We start from the raw sequence: 14,979 nt of genomic DNA on the forward strand, positions 1-14,979 counted from the left end.
TTAGAGGTTGCTCAAGAAGTTTAAAATATAACACAGTTAACCGTATTCGGTATTTTTCGCATGTTATATGCTGCATTGTGTGCCAGGCTTCTAGCATGCTGTTTAATGATTTATGGCTGAAATTGGTTCATTTGATCATGTAGATCTAGGCATTACGTATTCTGACTGTTGGTAACCACATGTGGTGGTTTTACCCAGTCAGCTCATCACTAGATAAAGCTTAAAATGTCCATATTACTTGGATTTGCTGACCTCATCTCCTAATTTTGGGTTTCCCCCAAAAGGTGCTGTTGTGCACAATTTGTGTGGAATCCCTGTTTAGTGTTTTAGTAGTGGTTTGTCTTTGACAGTAAAAACATATCAATCTGAGTGAAACACAGACAATATTCCGATGCAAGAAAGGCCACGCTGCTCAGTGCTCCAGAGTGACAGTAGTTGTTAATCAACATTATCATCATGCATCTTCATTCATTCATTTTCTGAACCCGCTTTATCCTCACTAGGGTCACGGGGGTCGCTTGGAGCCTATCCCAGCTACATAGGGGCGAAGGCGGGGTACACCCTGGACAAGTCGCCAGTTCATCGTAGGGCTGAACATATAGAGACAAACAATCACTCTTACATTCACACCTGTGGGCAATTTAGATTAACCAATTAACCTATCAGTGCATGTCTTTGGATGGTGGGAGGAGCCAGAGTACCAGAGAGAACCCACACAGACACGGGGAGAACATGTAAACACCACACAGAAAGGACCCACCCCCCCCGTCAACTGGTGTTGGAATTGAACCCAGGACCTTCTTGCTGTGAGGCACCAGTGCTAACCACTGCACCACTGTATCGCCCTATCATGCATCTTTCAGTTCAATATTCAGTCATGAAAGCAGGACACGATTTTTGTTTATTTGTTTCTTGTATTTTGTAACGTACTTGTAATATACATGTGACAACAGTTACGATCACTCAACTGAAGACAAGACAATAATTCTGACTTGAGTTCTATGATCTTTTGCGAATACACGCATGAACTTTTTTTGCTTGTTTGTTCCTTTTTATGGATATATTGTGTAGTTGTGCACATGTAGTTAATGTGTGGGTGTTAAAAAAAGCAATGCTGCATTCCATTTTGTAATGTGGCGTGCGTTTGTAAGAACGGTGAAATTTATGCAATATTTAACGATTTTGGAAATATTCAAAGGCCTTGAGCTACCCCCAGATATTTTCAAAACAATCTGAAATTTTGCACAGTTTGTTTTTATTGGCATCCTAACAAATTTAGGGGGTGAGAGTCGAACATTTCCAAAAAAAAATTTTTTGACCCCATATAAGGACCACCCTACTGGAAATATTTACATTTCGTGTTGAGTACCTCAATCCTAAAGACAAGTAAAAACAAATGAAAACAATCAATGAAATCGAATTGAATTTTCCTGCAAAGACTGTTGGAAATGTAGGAAACGGTCTTTTTCTCCCATGAGCCAGACTCTGTGTCCGGTAATAGGATCAGTTGGGAGTCCTTAACCCAAGTGGAGGAGTTCAAGTATCTTGTTCACGAGTGAGGGAAGGATGGAGCGTGAGATTGAATGACAAATCAGTGCAGCGTCTGCAGTCGCTGTATCGGTCGGTTGTGGTGAAGAAGGAGCTGAGTCGAAAGGCGAAACTTTCAATTTACCGGGCAATCTACGTTCCTACCCTCACCTATGGTCATGAGCTTTGGGTCGTGACCAAAAGGACATGATCCCAGATACAAGCGGTCGGAATGAGTTTCCTTCGTAGGGTGGCTAGGCGCACCCTTAGGGATAGGGTGAGGAGCTCAGTCATCAGGGAGGAGCTCAGAGTAGAGCCGCTGCTCCTCCACATCCAGAGGGGCCAGCTGAGGTGGATCAGACATCTGTTTCAGATGCCTCCTGGACGCCTCCCTGTGGAGATGTTCCGGGCATGTCCTGCTGGGAGGATGCCTCAGGGAAGACCTAGGACACATTGGAGAAACTATGTCTCTTGGCTGGCCTGGGAACACCTCGGAGTCCCCCCAGAAGAGCTGGAGGAGGTGTCTGGGGAGAGGGAAGTCTGGGCATCCCTGCTTAGAGTGTTGCCCCCGCGACCCGGCCCCGGATAAGCAGAAGACAATGAATGGATGGATGGATGGATGGATGGATGGATGTCTTTTTCTCTATGTTTTCAAATTCAGGCCTTTATAAAGTCTCATTTTATTTCATCTGCAGTAATGCTGTCATAATGCACTAACACCTATATTTGAAATCAAACACATGTAGTTGGTTTCATTCTGGAGGTTTTATGATCCAGATATCCAGTCCGTTAATACTGGATAAATGAATAGGATTTGTTCCAATTACATAATGAATGCTTGTTGTAAAGTTGTCTATTGTGGTCACTGAAGACTGACACAAATATTTTTATTCTACACATCAATATTTTAAGCATTTAAAAGAAAACAAAGTCTATCATTGAAACTTATTCTTAAACAATCATGGTTCAGTAGTTTTTCTCAAAATTTGCTTGAAATACATTACAAATGCCTTAAATACTGCAGAGAGGGGCCCTGGGTTCGTAAGGAAACCAAACTGTCTAATAACAAATGAATCCCTTTAAATAATGTGTCTGTCTCTCTCTCTAAATGTAATGACTTTGATTGTCTTGAATTGCTTTGATATTGTCTGGCTAATCCAAATAATAACTGTAATAAAGTTAGAATAATAATAAGCAATCACTACACTCAGTTTTACTCAGGAAAATATGATGAATGAAATATCACATGACTCTGTTTTACAAAATAATTAATCAATTATTTACTTCAAATAATTCAAATTATTTAAATGTAACAAAACAAGCTTTCTGAAAAAAACCAAACAAACAATAAAATAAAATAAATTTCTTATTTACCGTCCACAAAAAAAACAAATCACAAAGCAACCTAATCCACAGTCAATTCTCAAATTAGACCCAATAACTCACTATAAGTTTCAGGTAAATACCTTTCAATTTACATTGACATTCCCTTTAAGTCCCAAAAATATACACTTTAAGTTTACAGAAATAATAAAATATAGCTTCTCTTCCACTCTAGTTTTTTGGATTTCAATTACCTTTTCTGCAATAACCTAAGCTAAACACACACACCTAACTCAGTGGGCCCATGGTCACAATCACGCACACATACACACAGCCAGCAAAACCCAAAATAACCCGATGCAGGCCTGATATTGCGATGCTTGAGAGCGAGGCAATCCACAATTTTAATCCAAAACCGATCCAAACAGAACAGAAATGCGTTACCTCGAGTGTAGTTGTACTCACACAGCAGTGGGTTACCCTGTTCCAGTCACTGAAGAAACTTGATCCAACAGGCAGACGGCATCCAACATGGAGACGGACAGGTGAGAAGGCGGTGGAGTCTGTCCCAGGACCACGACAATGTCCGAACGAAGACGAGTCACAAACACACCAGCAGCAGCAGTCACGATGAATCCTCACGGTCCCGTGTTGAAACCACAAAGCACAGCCGATAACAGATGCTGGATTAGCTTCTCTCGGTCAAGTCCATTCACTTAGCAGGTGAATGCTAACGCACGCTCTGAATTAGCTCAGAGGCTAGGCTAATGTACACGGGCGCAGCTACACAGAAGCTTCTAGCAGAAACATCTCTTGCTACACACCAAACAGTCGTAGTTCCAGTATCCAGGCCAAGAATGTCGAGCAGACTGTCTCTTAGTCACCGAAAACTTCGGACTTCAAACATAACTCACTACCATTCGTCTCTGCTGCGTCTTGTTCCAATCGTCTTCTCACCGTCAAGTTTGTTTCCCACAACATTCACTGACTCTCACTCTCCTTCCCTTCCTGTCTGAACCTGTCAATCACACCTTAACCAATTAAGGACCAGGATTACACCTTTTCTCAATCAGCACTTCCTCTTTTAACTTTAACTTTTTTCACAATAAAACGAAATATTTAACGGTGCGTCTTTGTCTCTTTTTAAGCATTTTAACTTATTTATTACCTTCAAACTCATTCATCAACCCGTTTTAATGGCAATAAAATAATCTTTTTACACTTTTAATAACAGTTTTAACCACATCTGAACATATTTTAACCATTTATTATCTATCATGGAATGTGATTTTAACAGGGTTACAAATATATATTTAGAAATCTGGAATGAATGGTAGAATATCATCAGCACAGAGTGATATAATAGAATTTTCATCTTAATGAGGCTGAAAATATTTACTTAGTGTAATGAAGAATGTGACCATAAAGATAAATGAAACGAAGTAAAAACAATCAAAGAGATAAAGTTCCATAATCATGGAAGGACTTAATCATTAATGTAGGATTTTTGATGTTGAGCTCATGATTTTAAACTCTGTCCAAACAATGACAATAAAGTGTTACATAGTGTGATTTATCCCAGTTATGGATTGGATAGTGTTGTTACCATCTAGTGTTTTAGTTTCAGTGCAGCTGTGGATCAGATCAGTTCCTCTGCAGCTGAAGGAGGTTTTTGTACGACGGTTTTTCACTGTGTGAACACCCACAGGCTGTTGATATAGTGTTGACTCTGACAGTAATAAACTGCTGCATCTTCAGCCTGAACATCACTGATGGTCAGAGTGAAATGAGAGTTCGATCCACTGCCTGAAAAACGACTGGAAATCCCTGATTGTCGAGTGGTGGCATGCTTAATGAGAAGTTTAGGAGTTTCTCCATCTCTCTGTTGGTACCAGTGCAAATAGTTAGAGCTATAAACATTGTGACTGGTGGTACATGTGATGGTGGTGGAGGCTCCCAGATCAGAGCTCACTGCTCCAGGCTGAGTCACTGTGACCTGGCCTCTGGACTCTGAGGATACAGAGACACAAACATAAAGCAGCGTCATGGTTTTGTCTTCTTCATCTCAGAGGGACGGATGTTCATAGAGGAGAGGAGTTGGATTCTCTGGACTTTACCTGTGAAGCAGCAGCAGAGGAGAGTCCAGATGAGGACGGAGACCAAAGTCATGCTTTGGATGAGGACCATTTGTGTGTGTTGTGTTGTGATGAAGGACAGCTGTCAGTCATCCACAGTTCCAGTGTCAGGACTATAAACTCTCCCAGAGCATTGGAGCATGGTGCTGCTGATGCAAAGTCACTGTATGGAAATCAGGACTCACTCCAACAGGGACCTGGATTAACTTGAATCATCAATCACCTCAATGGATCAATCACTTTGTTTTAGTATTGATTGGGAATATGTGGAAGTTGATTTTACATCAAAATCAATTCAACGCTGTACAGGTTCAGAAAGATTCATTTGACAATTAATGTTTGAAAAAAACAATTCCATTAAGGATTTATTTTAAATTTTAATTCCACATGATTGTTAAATATGTTTGAGATGTTTGTAGTTTGTTCATATTTCAGGTATTTGAAGGTTCAGTGTCTCCTCACAGACTGATGTTCATTCTTTATCAGATACAATCAACATTTAACCTCAACATTTAGTCTGTACATGTTACTTATTTTAATGACGGAACTGGTGAAATTTATTGTCTTTTTATTCAGTGAACAAATGTTTTCTATAAGTAACACAACCTGATCCACAAACTGAGTATGAGGAGTGAAAATCCTCTGATGTTAATACTGATTTCATCTACATGTTGCATTAATGGGTCTGATTTACAAACTTCTACAACTGTTTGATTATGAAACTGTTTTGCAGCGATTAATATTTATATTCATCAAACATCAGTATTTCATGTTAATGATGTGACGTTGAGTTTGAGTGACTATTTTCATCTTTGTATCTTTGGTTCTGAAACCTGTCTGTTGTCACGGTTCAGCAGTGATACGTGACCGTTGCCATGGTTACTGAGCTCCTGAGGGGGAAACGAAACACCGAGCGATAGTGCGTGTGAAATCTGGTTTGACGTCCATCTTTGTCTCTGCAGTGGGTCGAGTGGAACCCACTTTTTTTTGGAAATACTACAAAGAACCAGTTCTGTCAAACGATTAAAATGTTTAATCAGATTAATCACAGGGTTGCTTGGGATTAATTTCAATTAATCATGAATAAATATTATCGATTTTTAATCTGTAGTAATTGTTTCATTTTGCATGAGCAAACAGACTAAAAACAGAAGGGAATGTATCTGCACTTAACGTGTTTATTAAACACCTTCAACAAAACAACTGGAAGTAAAACAACTGTCCCCAGCTGTTCTGTCTTGGTTTTTTTTCTCATATTTCCATCCAGAGGCCAACGTGCTGTTTATTCTTCCATCTTTATGTGTTGGTTCTGCTGCCTGTCACTGCTGGATCAACTGACCATTTGTTCATGTGTGTTAATGTTAACTCTGCCGGGACAAACTGACCCAAATGTGTTGGAGCAGACGTTCACAGTCATTCTGCTGCAGATGAGTTAATGTAGTTAACATTTAGAATCACATTAATCATGATGATGGATTAATCCACGCTAACACATTAATTTTGGCAACCCTAATATATATATTTATACATATAATGTATATACAATGCCTTAACATACTATATAGCGAAACAATAAAAATGTGAGCATTATGCAAAAGTAAAGGAAATGTTCTATTTTCCAGAGAATGGCCACAATAATAGGAACTCCTGAAGACAGAAATCATTGCTTCCTCCTGGAGATAAACTCTGAAGGTAAATCATCTGAGACGCTTCAGGTTGTTCTCTTATCGTTTTCATCTCCTCTTCTTGGGCTGGATGTTAAAGCCTCAACATGTACGAAACAACAGGACTTTTCATCATTTAATAGTTTAACATTGCTTCAAGTGTGTGCCTTAATTTCATGTGTAAATTTTATCACAGAAAGAAAATAAAACAAAGACTGCAAATTTTGTCATTGATCTTTGCGAAGCTTTTGACTCAGTGAACAGTCTATTAAAATACAGATTAATCAGTATTCGATTCAAGCTGGTTTGACAACTACCTCACACAAAGAGCGCAGTGTGTACAAGTTCAAGGTCACATCTCTGACTTACAGTTACAAAGGGTGTACCACAGGGGTCAGTCCTCGGACCTCTCCTATTCACTCTGTACACCAACATCACACAAAATGTTTCCGATGCTAACTTTCACTGTTATGCAGACGATACAGTCATTTACGCCTCAGCATCCACACCCAGTCTGGCTCTTACGCAGCTCCAAGGCGATTTTAATATTGTACAATCAAAATTGTAGGATTTAAAACAGCTTTTAAATTAAACTTATGTTATTTTCAAATGCTAAGTCGAAGCTACTGGACCTTACATTAATCGCCACTTCACAGAGCATCACATCGAGTGTATCTGAGAGTAGATATCTAGCATTTTAACAGATGATTCACTATCCTTCCTTAACTCAGATTCAGCAACTTTTAAGGAGACTGAAGCTAAAACTGAGCTTCTATTTCAAGACTGCACTGGATTATGAAGGCATTATTTTATATTTCTATTTTGGTTTCAAAAACCTCAAAAGTGTTTTATAAATTGGAGTTGGATGGACAGAGTGTACACTTGTATTCTTTTATTTAGAATTTTTGTTATATTTCTGCTTCCATCATATTTACTGGGATTGAAATCTGTTAAATGTTCTGGTTCCACTGAATGAAAAAAACCTACAGAAGCAGATAAATGCTTGGCTGTTAAGAGAGGTTAAAGAAAATGAGAAATTAAAGAGTAAATTGGGGTCTTGGTCATTTTGTGTTGTTTTTTTTTTTTTTCAAATAATGATTTGCAGCAGTGAGTAATGCAGATATTGAGGCAGCATCTTTGAGTACTTAGAAAAGCACTATATAAAACTGATATATTATTATTATTATTATTATTATTATTATTATTATTATTATATTGTATTAAGAGGTTGATGTCACAATTCCGTTTGAAATTACGACTGTAAATATACAAGTGTTTTGCTAAAGAAACAGAAAATATAAGATTATTCTTCCTTCTGCAGCTTTTCATTCATGATGTGGTCGATTCGCTGACATGTAGAAGCAGATTGTCTTTTTCTGTCTTACTTTTATCTCATAGATAAAATAAATAAACTAAACTAGGGGCATCATTTGGGTCAAATGATGACAGAGAAACTAAATATTTGAGATTCAGTTCAACTGCATTCATTATAATTATTTGAACTGACCAGTTGATTATAACTGGGTCACATGTTCTCACCTTTGTCAGGTCAAAAATCATCTCTTTAGTTTTGTTCACTTTAAAATAAAGTGAAACATGCAATAAGCATTCAGAAGTGGTCATACACCTGTATGTTTTTTTTTTGGTCTCTTTATAGTGTCATTCATGTTTCATTTGTTACTAATTGTATTCAATATCTACGGCAGATATTCTTTTTTTTCATATATGCCATGTGGAGTTGTTTGATTAGATATGTTGAAGTATGTAAAATGTCTTGTATATTTGTATGAGCAAAACTAAATAAAAATTAAGTAAAAAAAATTAATAAATAAGGTGAAATATTTACACCGTTTCACTCAACAATAAATACAATACTATAAAAAGGAATTCTAAAATTGATAGCCAGCCAGTGTAAAGTACAAACAATGGTGAGTTTATGAGCTACAGTTCTATGAAACACATAAATGGTGACACCTTGTGGCTGAAGCATGTTAATACATATGTATAGAAAGCATTGTAGTAGTAGTCACTCATCTCCTCCTCGACTGTTGTTTATAATCTCACAAAAAAAAAAAAAAAAAACGTAAAAGTAGGACAGTCAATCAGAAACTGTGACTAAAAAATATTTAATTCCCACAGTAACACAAAAGAAAGGCACATGAAACAAATATAATAAACTGTCGAGGTGAGACTAAAACTCAAAAATACAAAATAAGTATCAGTAAATAAAAAGATATAAAGAATAAAATTTGTTAACATGGTATCTTGGCATGACAGACATTTTACTTTCAATGTCATAAATTAATGCAAAATTAAAAAATAAACAGCAAATGATTCAAGTCCTCCACTCACGCTTTTAAGTAAGTGTATGATCTAAAAAAACGTGTTCATTTGTTAACACTTTAGCAGCAAAGCCGTTGGTTTAATTTGTACCAAATTGGGTTTATAGATTGCCAGTGGCCCAGAATAGATGTGATTACATTTTAGTAAAAGTAGGTCAGAGTTAAATATTTTTTATTAATTTTTTACAATCTTTTTTTCCCATTTACTTATAATGGCCGGAATTTGTCTGTAATGTCTATGTTGACATCAGCACACGCATAGACATGACATCAGCTGGATCGATGCCCGAGGGGGAAAGAATCCCCCCACACACACACACTTTAATGTAAAAACAATGAATTACAACTTGTTTTGCTATTGCTAACAAGTTGTCATGACGTACTTTTGAGTCACTATTGCCTTCTGACAAGGACTGATATATCAAAAAAACAAAAACAAATCCACTGCGGCTGGATTGTCGTCCGTACGTTTTAAAAGACAGGACCAATGATCCGACTCATTGTCATTTCCAGACATCTTCAGCTACTTAATGGAGTCCCCTGGTAATGGATTATATCACTTTTGCTATAGATATGATGAATTAAACTTAACATGAACCAGAATAACTGCAAAAATAAAATGCAAAAACCTGCACTATGTGACAGGACATCTGGGTTCCAAACTGTGACCAGTTCTTGTTGCTATTTCATGTTTTTCTTTTTTGATTCCTCCTCGTCCATTTGGACTTCAGACATTTTTCACAGTTTGTCTCCATCACACACACTGACAAGTCTGTTATCAGCTAGCGAGCTAAGCTAATGTTAGCATCACTGAGCTAATAAGAGATAAATTGGGAGTAAAACAGACACAGCAGGTGAACTCAACAAAGTCCGGTCAGTCGGTTTCATCTGGATACAGAGGTTCTGCTGGTTCAGATGGAGTGACCCAAAAATTTCAGAGGAGAAAACAAAGGACTTTCACTTTCATGTAAACTACAACCAGTGGGGAGCGTTTCCGGTGTCACAAATACGTAGTTCATCTTCCTTTTTTTTTGTGGCTTAAAAATAAAATAAATACAAAATTAAGAGTCAAAAGTCTTTGTTTTCCAAGGCCAAACGTTAAAGCGTATTTCTTTTGAGACAGAATATGATCATTTTCCCACTCTTATTTTCATCCTTTTTGGCACATCCCGGCACCCTTCCTCCCGGAAATGCCAGATGGTGTGTTGTCATATTTGACGGAGTTGCTATTAGCAAAATAAAACGTCAGAAAAAACGAATAAAACGTAATCCAAATAACGACACTAAACCCACTACAGTTCATTTACAAAGTCTTAGCAGAAATTGATGGACCAGTTAATCATCTGAATGTGGGTTTAAGTGCGGATGTGAAGCTGAGAGGTGCAGGCCGGTTTGGTCTGCTAATGCTAAACTGGCGCTAGCTAGTTTGGATAGGTTTCAATATTAAATGTGTATCTGCATATAATTTTTTATTTGACGCTTTAATTGTTCTGACATAAAGCCTGAAATGCCAGGCTAATACGTTTCTGTTCTCCTGGTTTGTGGAATATTTTATTTTTTGTAACCTCTCTAGGTAAAAGCAGTGCGCAGCTCAGCACTCTAACTATAAACACTTTTGTAGCTAAGCTAAACGGGAATTAGCATTGGCTAACTGAACCTAGCTAGCTGGACTTTTTTTTCGTACCGTCTCGGAAAAGATGGGCCTCTGCACTGGAGCGATCCTACCGCTGCCACCAATGTAACCGAGCGTCTGGAGGATGAACCCTGGCAGCGTGATGTGTAAGAAGGATGACAGTATTAACTTGTAGGCACATTATTACTCCACAGCCCGTCCCTAACACATCAACATGAACAGTCAAGAGCCCAACACTTCCTATAGCACACTTCCTGCCTTCACAATAAAAGCACACTGTGTTACATCTTAGTTTGCATGAATAAAATATTCCACAAATCAGGAGCACAGAAACGTTGCTCATACAAGGAAACATCAACGACAGAAGGTAACAGACCCCCGTGTGTTCAAACTAAGCCAACTATTAGCATGGTGATTACACTGCTTTGTGTATAATGTTAGTAATTAAAGACCAGGCGATACTAAAACAATATTTGTACATTATGTCACACTGTAGAGTAAGTCTTACAATGGTCTACTGTATGTGTACATTTGTACTGGGTCTGGATTTCCAGGTTCTAGATCAGTCATTTACTGTTGGTACTGTTGTATTTTTTGTACTTTGTCAAACTTGTGAACATTTGTTGTGGAACACATTTCCCTGAGTGGGACAGTGAACATAAAGTTGAACCTTGATGAGGGAGGAGCCCTGACTGACTGAACCTGTGTTTTCATCTTCATTCTCAGACTAAATGGCTTCCAGATCAGATGAAGATTACTGCTGTCCAGTCTGCCAGGACGTCTACAGAGATCCTGTTGTTCTGTCCTGCAGCCACAGCTTCTGTAAAGTCTGTCTGCAGAACTGGTGGAAAGACAAACCCATCAGGGAGTGTCCAGTTTGTAAAGACACTATCGTTACAGAGTGATCCACCTCGTGACCTGGCTTTAAAGAATGTCTGTGAGTCGTTCTTACAACAGAGAAATCAGACAGATTCAGAGTCTGTCTGCAGTCTGCACTCAGAGAAACTCAAACTCTTCTGTCTGGATCATCAGCAGCCAGTTTGTGTCATCTGTCAAATGTCAAAAATACACAACGACCATAGATTAAGACCCACTCTTTACTAGTCAGTCCAGTCCAGTCAGTGTGAATCCGGTCCGGGTTTTGGCTGCTGGTGGTCTGGTATGAGAGGATGCCTGGTTTCTGCTGCAGTGGAATGAATGAATGAATAAATAAATGAATGAATGAATGGATGGATGGGATGAACCAGCGGAGGTGAATGTAGTTTGTAAGCGATATGGAGGATTAAGGGGTCGTAGTAGTGGGTTAAACTGCCGTACTGAGTCGGGTCTATGAGCAGTGGCTCCATCACTTCCTCCACTCTTCGTTCTGTGCTGACACGACTGTGGAATGTGGATTTGGGGGGGGGGGGGGGTTAAAAACTGACGCAACCTGCGTGCGAATGGGGTGACGACACTGACGTGATGACGACTTCCTGGGTGGATACGGCAGCGACCAGGCATGTTACTGTGTGTGTGTGTGTGTGTGTGTGTGTATTTGGTGAAACTTTTTTTTTTCTTTTTCAACTTTATGAATCAAACTCTGGTTATACATTCAAACAAATTCCATAGAAAAAAGACTTTTTTCTCAGACTGAGCAACAACATCACTTATTGGTAAAGAACATTGCAGTATTTGGTGAAACTTAACCAAGTGTTCAGTGTGTCTAAGCTCCGCCCCCTTACCTGACTCACCTGCAAGGAATTAGGAAACAGAGTTTGTTCCAGACGGGCATCATACAAGCAGACGGACAAACAAACCATCAGATTCACTTTCAGACCAAACACAGTCCAACTACAGGAGAGAAAAGAGGAAAATCAGACACGGCTGCTTCGAACTGCTGACATTCAACACACTGAATGTGAGTTTACAACAACACCAGTCAAAGAGAAAGGAAAACTGAGTCAAACGGAGCAGAGACACATTTGTACTGGGTCTGGATTTCCAGGTTCTAGATCAGTCATTTACTGTTGGTACTGTTGTATTTTCTGTACTTTGTCAAACTTGTGAACATTTGTTGTGGAACACATTTCCCTGAGTGGGACAGTGAACATAAAGTTGAACCTTGATGAGGGAGGAGCCCTGACTGACTGAACCTGTGTTTTCATCTTCATTCTCAGACTAAATGGCTTCCAGATCAGAGGAAGATTACTGCTGTCCAGTCTGCCAGGATGTCTACAGAGATCCTGTTGTTCTGTCCTGCAGCCACAGCTTCTGTAAAGTCTGTCTGAAGAACTGGTGGAAAGAGAAACGGATCAGGGAGTGTCCAGTTTGTAAGACACTATCGTTACACAGTGATCCACCTCGTAATCTGGCCTTAAAGAATCTCTGTGAGTCGTTCTTACAACAGAGAAATCAGACAAATTCAGAGTCTGTCTGCAGTCTGCACTTAGAGAAACTCAAACTCTTCTGTCTGGATCATCAGGAGCCAGTTTGTCTCATCTGCAGAGACTCAAAAATACACAACGACCACAGATTCAGACCCATCGATGAAGCTGCTCAGGATCTCAGAGAGGAGCTCCAGAACTCCTTAAAACCCTTAAAGGACAAGTTACAGTCTTTAAATGAAGTGAAAGAGGAGTTTGGTGGAACAGCAGAACACATTGAGGTCCAGGCCCGACACACAGAGAGGCAGATTAAGGAGCAGTTTAAGAAGCTCCACCAGTTTCTCCAAGAGGAAGAGGAGTCCAGGATCAGAGCTCTGAGGGAGGAAGAGGAGCAGAAGAGTCAGAGGATGAAGGAGAAGATGGAGGCTGTGAGCAGAGAGATAGCAGCTCTGTCACAAACAATCCGAGCCACAGAGGACGAGCTGAGAGCTGAACACGTCTCATTCCTGCACAAATACAAGGCTGCAGTGGAAAGAGTGCAGCAGCGCCCCCTGCTGGAGGATCCACAGCTGGGCTCAGGAGCTCTGATAGACCAGGCCAAACATCTGGGAAACCTGAGCTTCAACATCTGGAACAACATGAAGGACATGGTCTCCTACACTCCTCTGGTTCTGGACCCAAACTCTGCAGGTCCAAACCTCATCCTGTCAGAAGATCTGACTGAGGTGAGGGAAGGAGAAGAACAGAAGCTTCCACAGAATCCAGAGAGGTTTGAATATTTCTGGGTCCTGGGCTCTGAGGGTTTTAACTCTGGGACTCACAGCTGGGAGTTCAATGTCACAGACAATATGAGGTGGAGATTGGGTGTAAGAACAAAGTCTGACCAGGGGAAGAAAGATCAGGATGAAAGGTGGGGGATCACATTCTTCAGTGATAAATACTGTATAACATCATCATCATCAGGTGAACCCACTTTTCTCCCAGTTCATAAAATGTTTGAGAGGATCAGAGCGAATCTGGACTTTGACAGAGGAACACTGTCCTTCTCTGATCCTGATACAAACACACACATTTACACCTACACACACACTTTCACTGGAAAAACACTGTTTCCATATATTTACACTGGTTACTCAAACCCAGTGAAGATTTTGCCTCTGAAGGTCTGTGTGACAGTGAAACAGCTCAATTAGAGATGAAGGTGAAGATGATGAAGTTAAGACTTTTGTCTTGAATAACAACAGAATATAAATGTACACAGTGACTGAAGTTGTGATTGTTCAGTGGATCAATAATGGACAGTCAGAGGAGAGTTTTACAGTTTCCACAATTCACTTTGGAAATGTCCTGAAAGGAAATGGAGTCATGGTTTTTCTCTATTTTAGTCAAACTCTTTGCTTTTGTTTGTTGGTTTTTATTGTGATTTGTGTGATTCCAGTTGGAGTTTTTTAGGACAAAGTGAGACATTTGAAGTCTTCACCTTGAACTCGAACAGATAAACTGTCAAATACCAGATGTAAACATTGTTCTGTAACATGTGTCATAGTTTACAGCTGTTCTAGTGATATGTGGACAGATAATAACAGCCACTGAATAAACTCCAAACTGAGTCTGATGTGTAAATGGGAAATATTCATGTCAATAAATTCATCAAAGACAATGAACACTCTGTCTGAGAACTGCTTTATTTCATGTCATTACTTCCAAACTTTGTACAGTTGATTGACATCAGAGCAAAACACTGTCTGTACATTACAATACATTCACTTTACAAGTTCTTTAAACTGGAACTGTTAGGGAGGTGCTAGTCGGGGCTAATTTGTTCAGGGGGAAACTGTAAACATGATGGTGCGATGGTCAGAACGCAGGTGAGGAAGAGACTAGACTCCAATCCATCTGTCAGCAGCCTTTACTTGATGTTCTTATACAGATGGAGATTCATATATATATTCATTTAGTCTGAAACAACAAACCAATAACAGGCATTAAATT

General features: G+C 39.3%; 1 protein-coding gene and 2 gene segments (V, D, J or C); 2 read left to right on the top strand and 1 right to left on the bottom strand.

Moving 5' to 3' along the window:
• LOC115427908 (Ig kappa chain V-IV region S107B-like) overlaps positions 1 to 5,019 on the bottom strand; it is a 65,631-nt gene extending 60,612 nt beyond the window's left edge. The window contains 2 exon segments of the V gene segment in view: positions 4,551 to 4,860; positions 4,968 to 5,019. Of these exon segments, the coding sequence occupies positions 4,551 to 4,860; positions 4,968 to 5,019 (362 nt within the window).
• The window catches only part of LOC115427909 (Ig kappa chain V region Mem5-like), a 96,556-nt gene that overhangs the window by 26,754 nt on the left and 54,823 nt on the right, over positions 1 to 14,979 (top strand). Inside the window, 1 exon segment of the V gene segment in view lies at positions 14,483 to 14,489. Within this exon segment, the coding sequence occupies positions 14,483 to 14,489 (7 nt within the window).
• Positions 12,124 to 14,979, top strand: part of LOC115427889 (tripartite motif-containing protein 35-like) — a 30,753-nt gene continuing 27,897 nt past the window's right edge. The window contains exons 1-2 of one of the 3 annotated variants that reach the window (XM_030146619.1): positions 12,124 to 12,134; positions 12,575 to 14,488. In XM_030146619.1, coding sequence (XP_030002479.1) covers positions 12,786 to 14,180 — 1,395 coding nt within the window. In that variant the 5' untranslated portion in view covers positions 12,124 to 12,134; positions 12,575 to 12,785 and the 3' untranslated portion in view covers positions 14,181 to 14,488. Of the gene's footprint in view, positions 12,135 to 12,370; positions 12,522 to 12,574; positions 14,489 to 14,979 lie in introns of those variants that run through there. The other 2 variants (XR_003936557.1, XM_030146620.1) reach the window with 2 other exon arrangements.

This window comes from Sphaeramia orbicularis, chromosome 11, assembly GCF_902148855.1.
Source record: "Sphaeramia orbicularis chromosome 11, fSphaOr1.1, whole genome shotgun sequence".
Taxonomy (NCBI): domain Eukaryota; kingdom Metazoa; phylum Chordata; class Actinopteri; order Kurtiformes; family Apogonidae; genus Sphaeramia; species Sphaeramia orbicularis.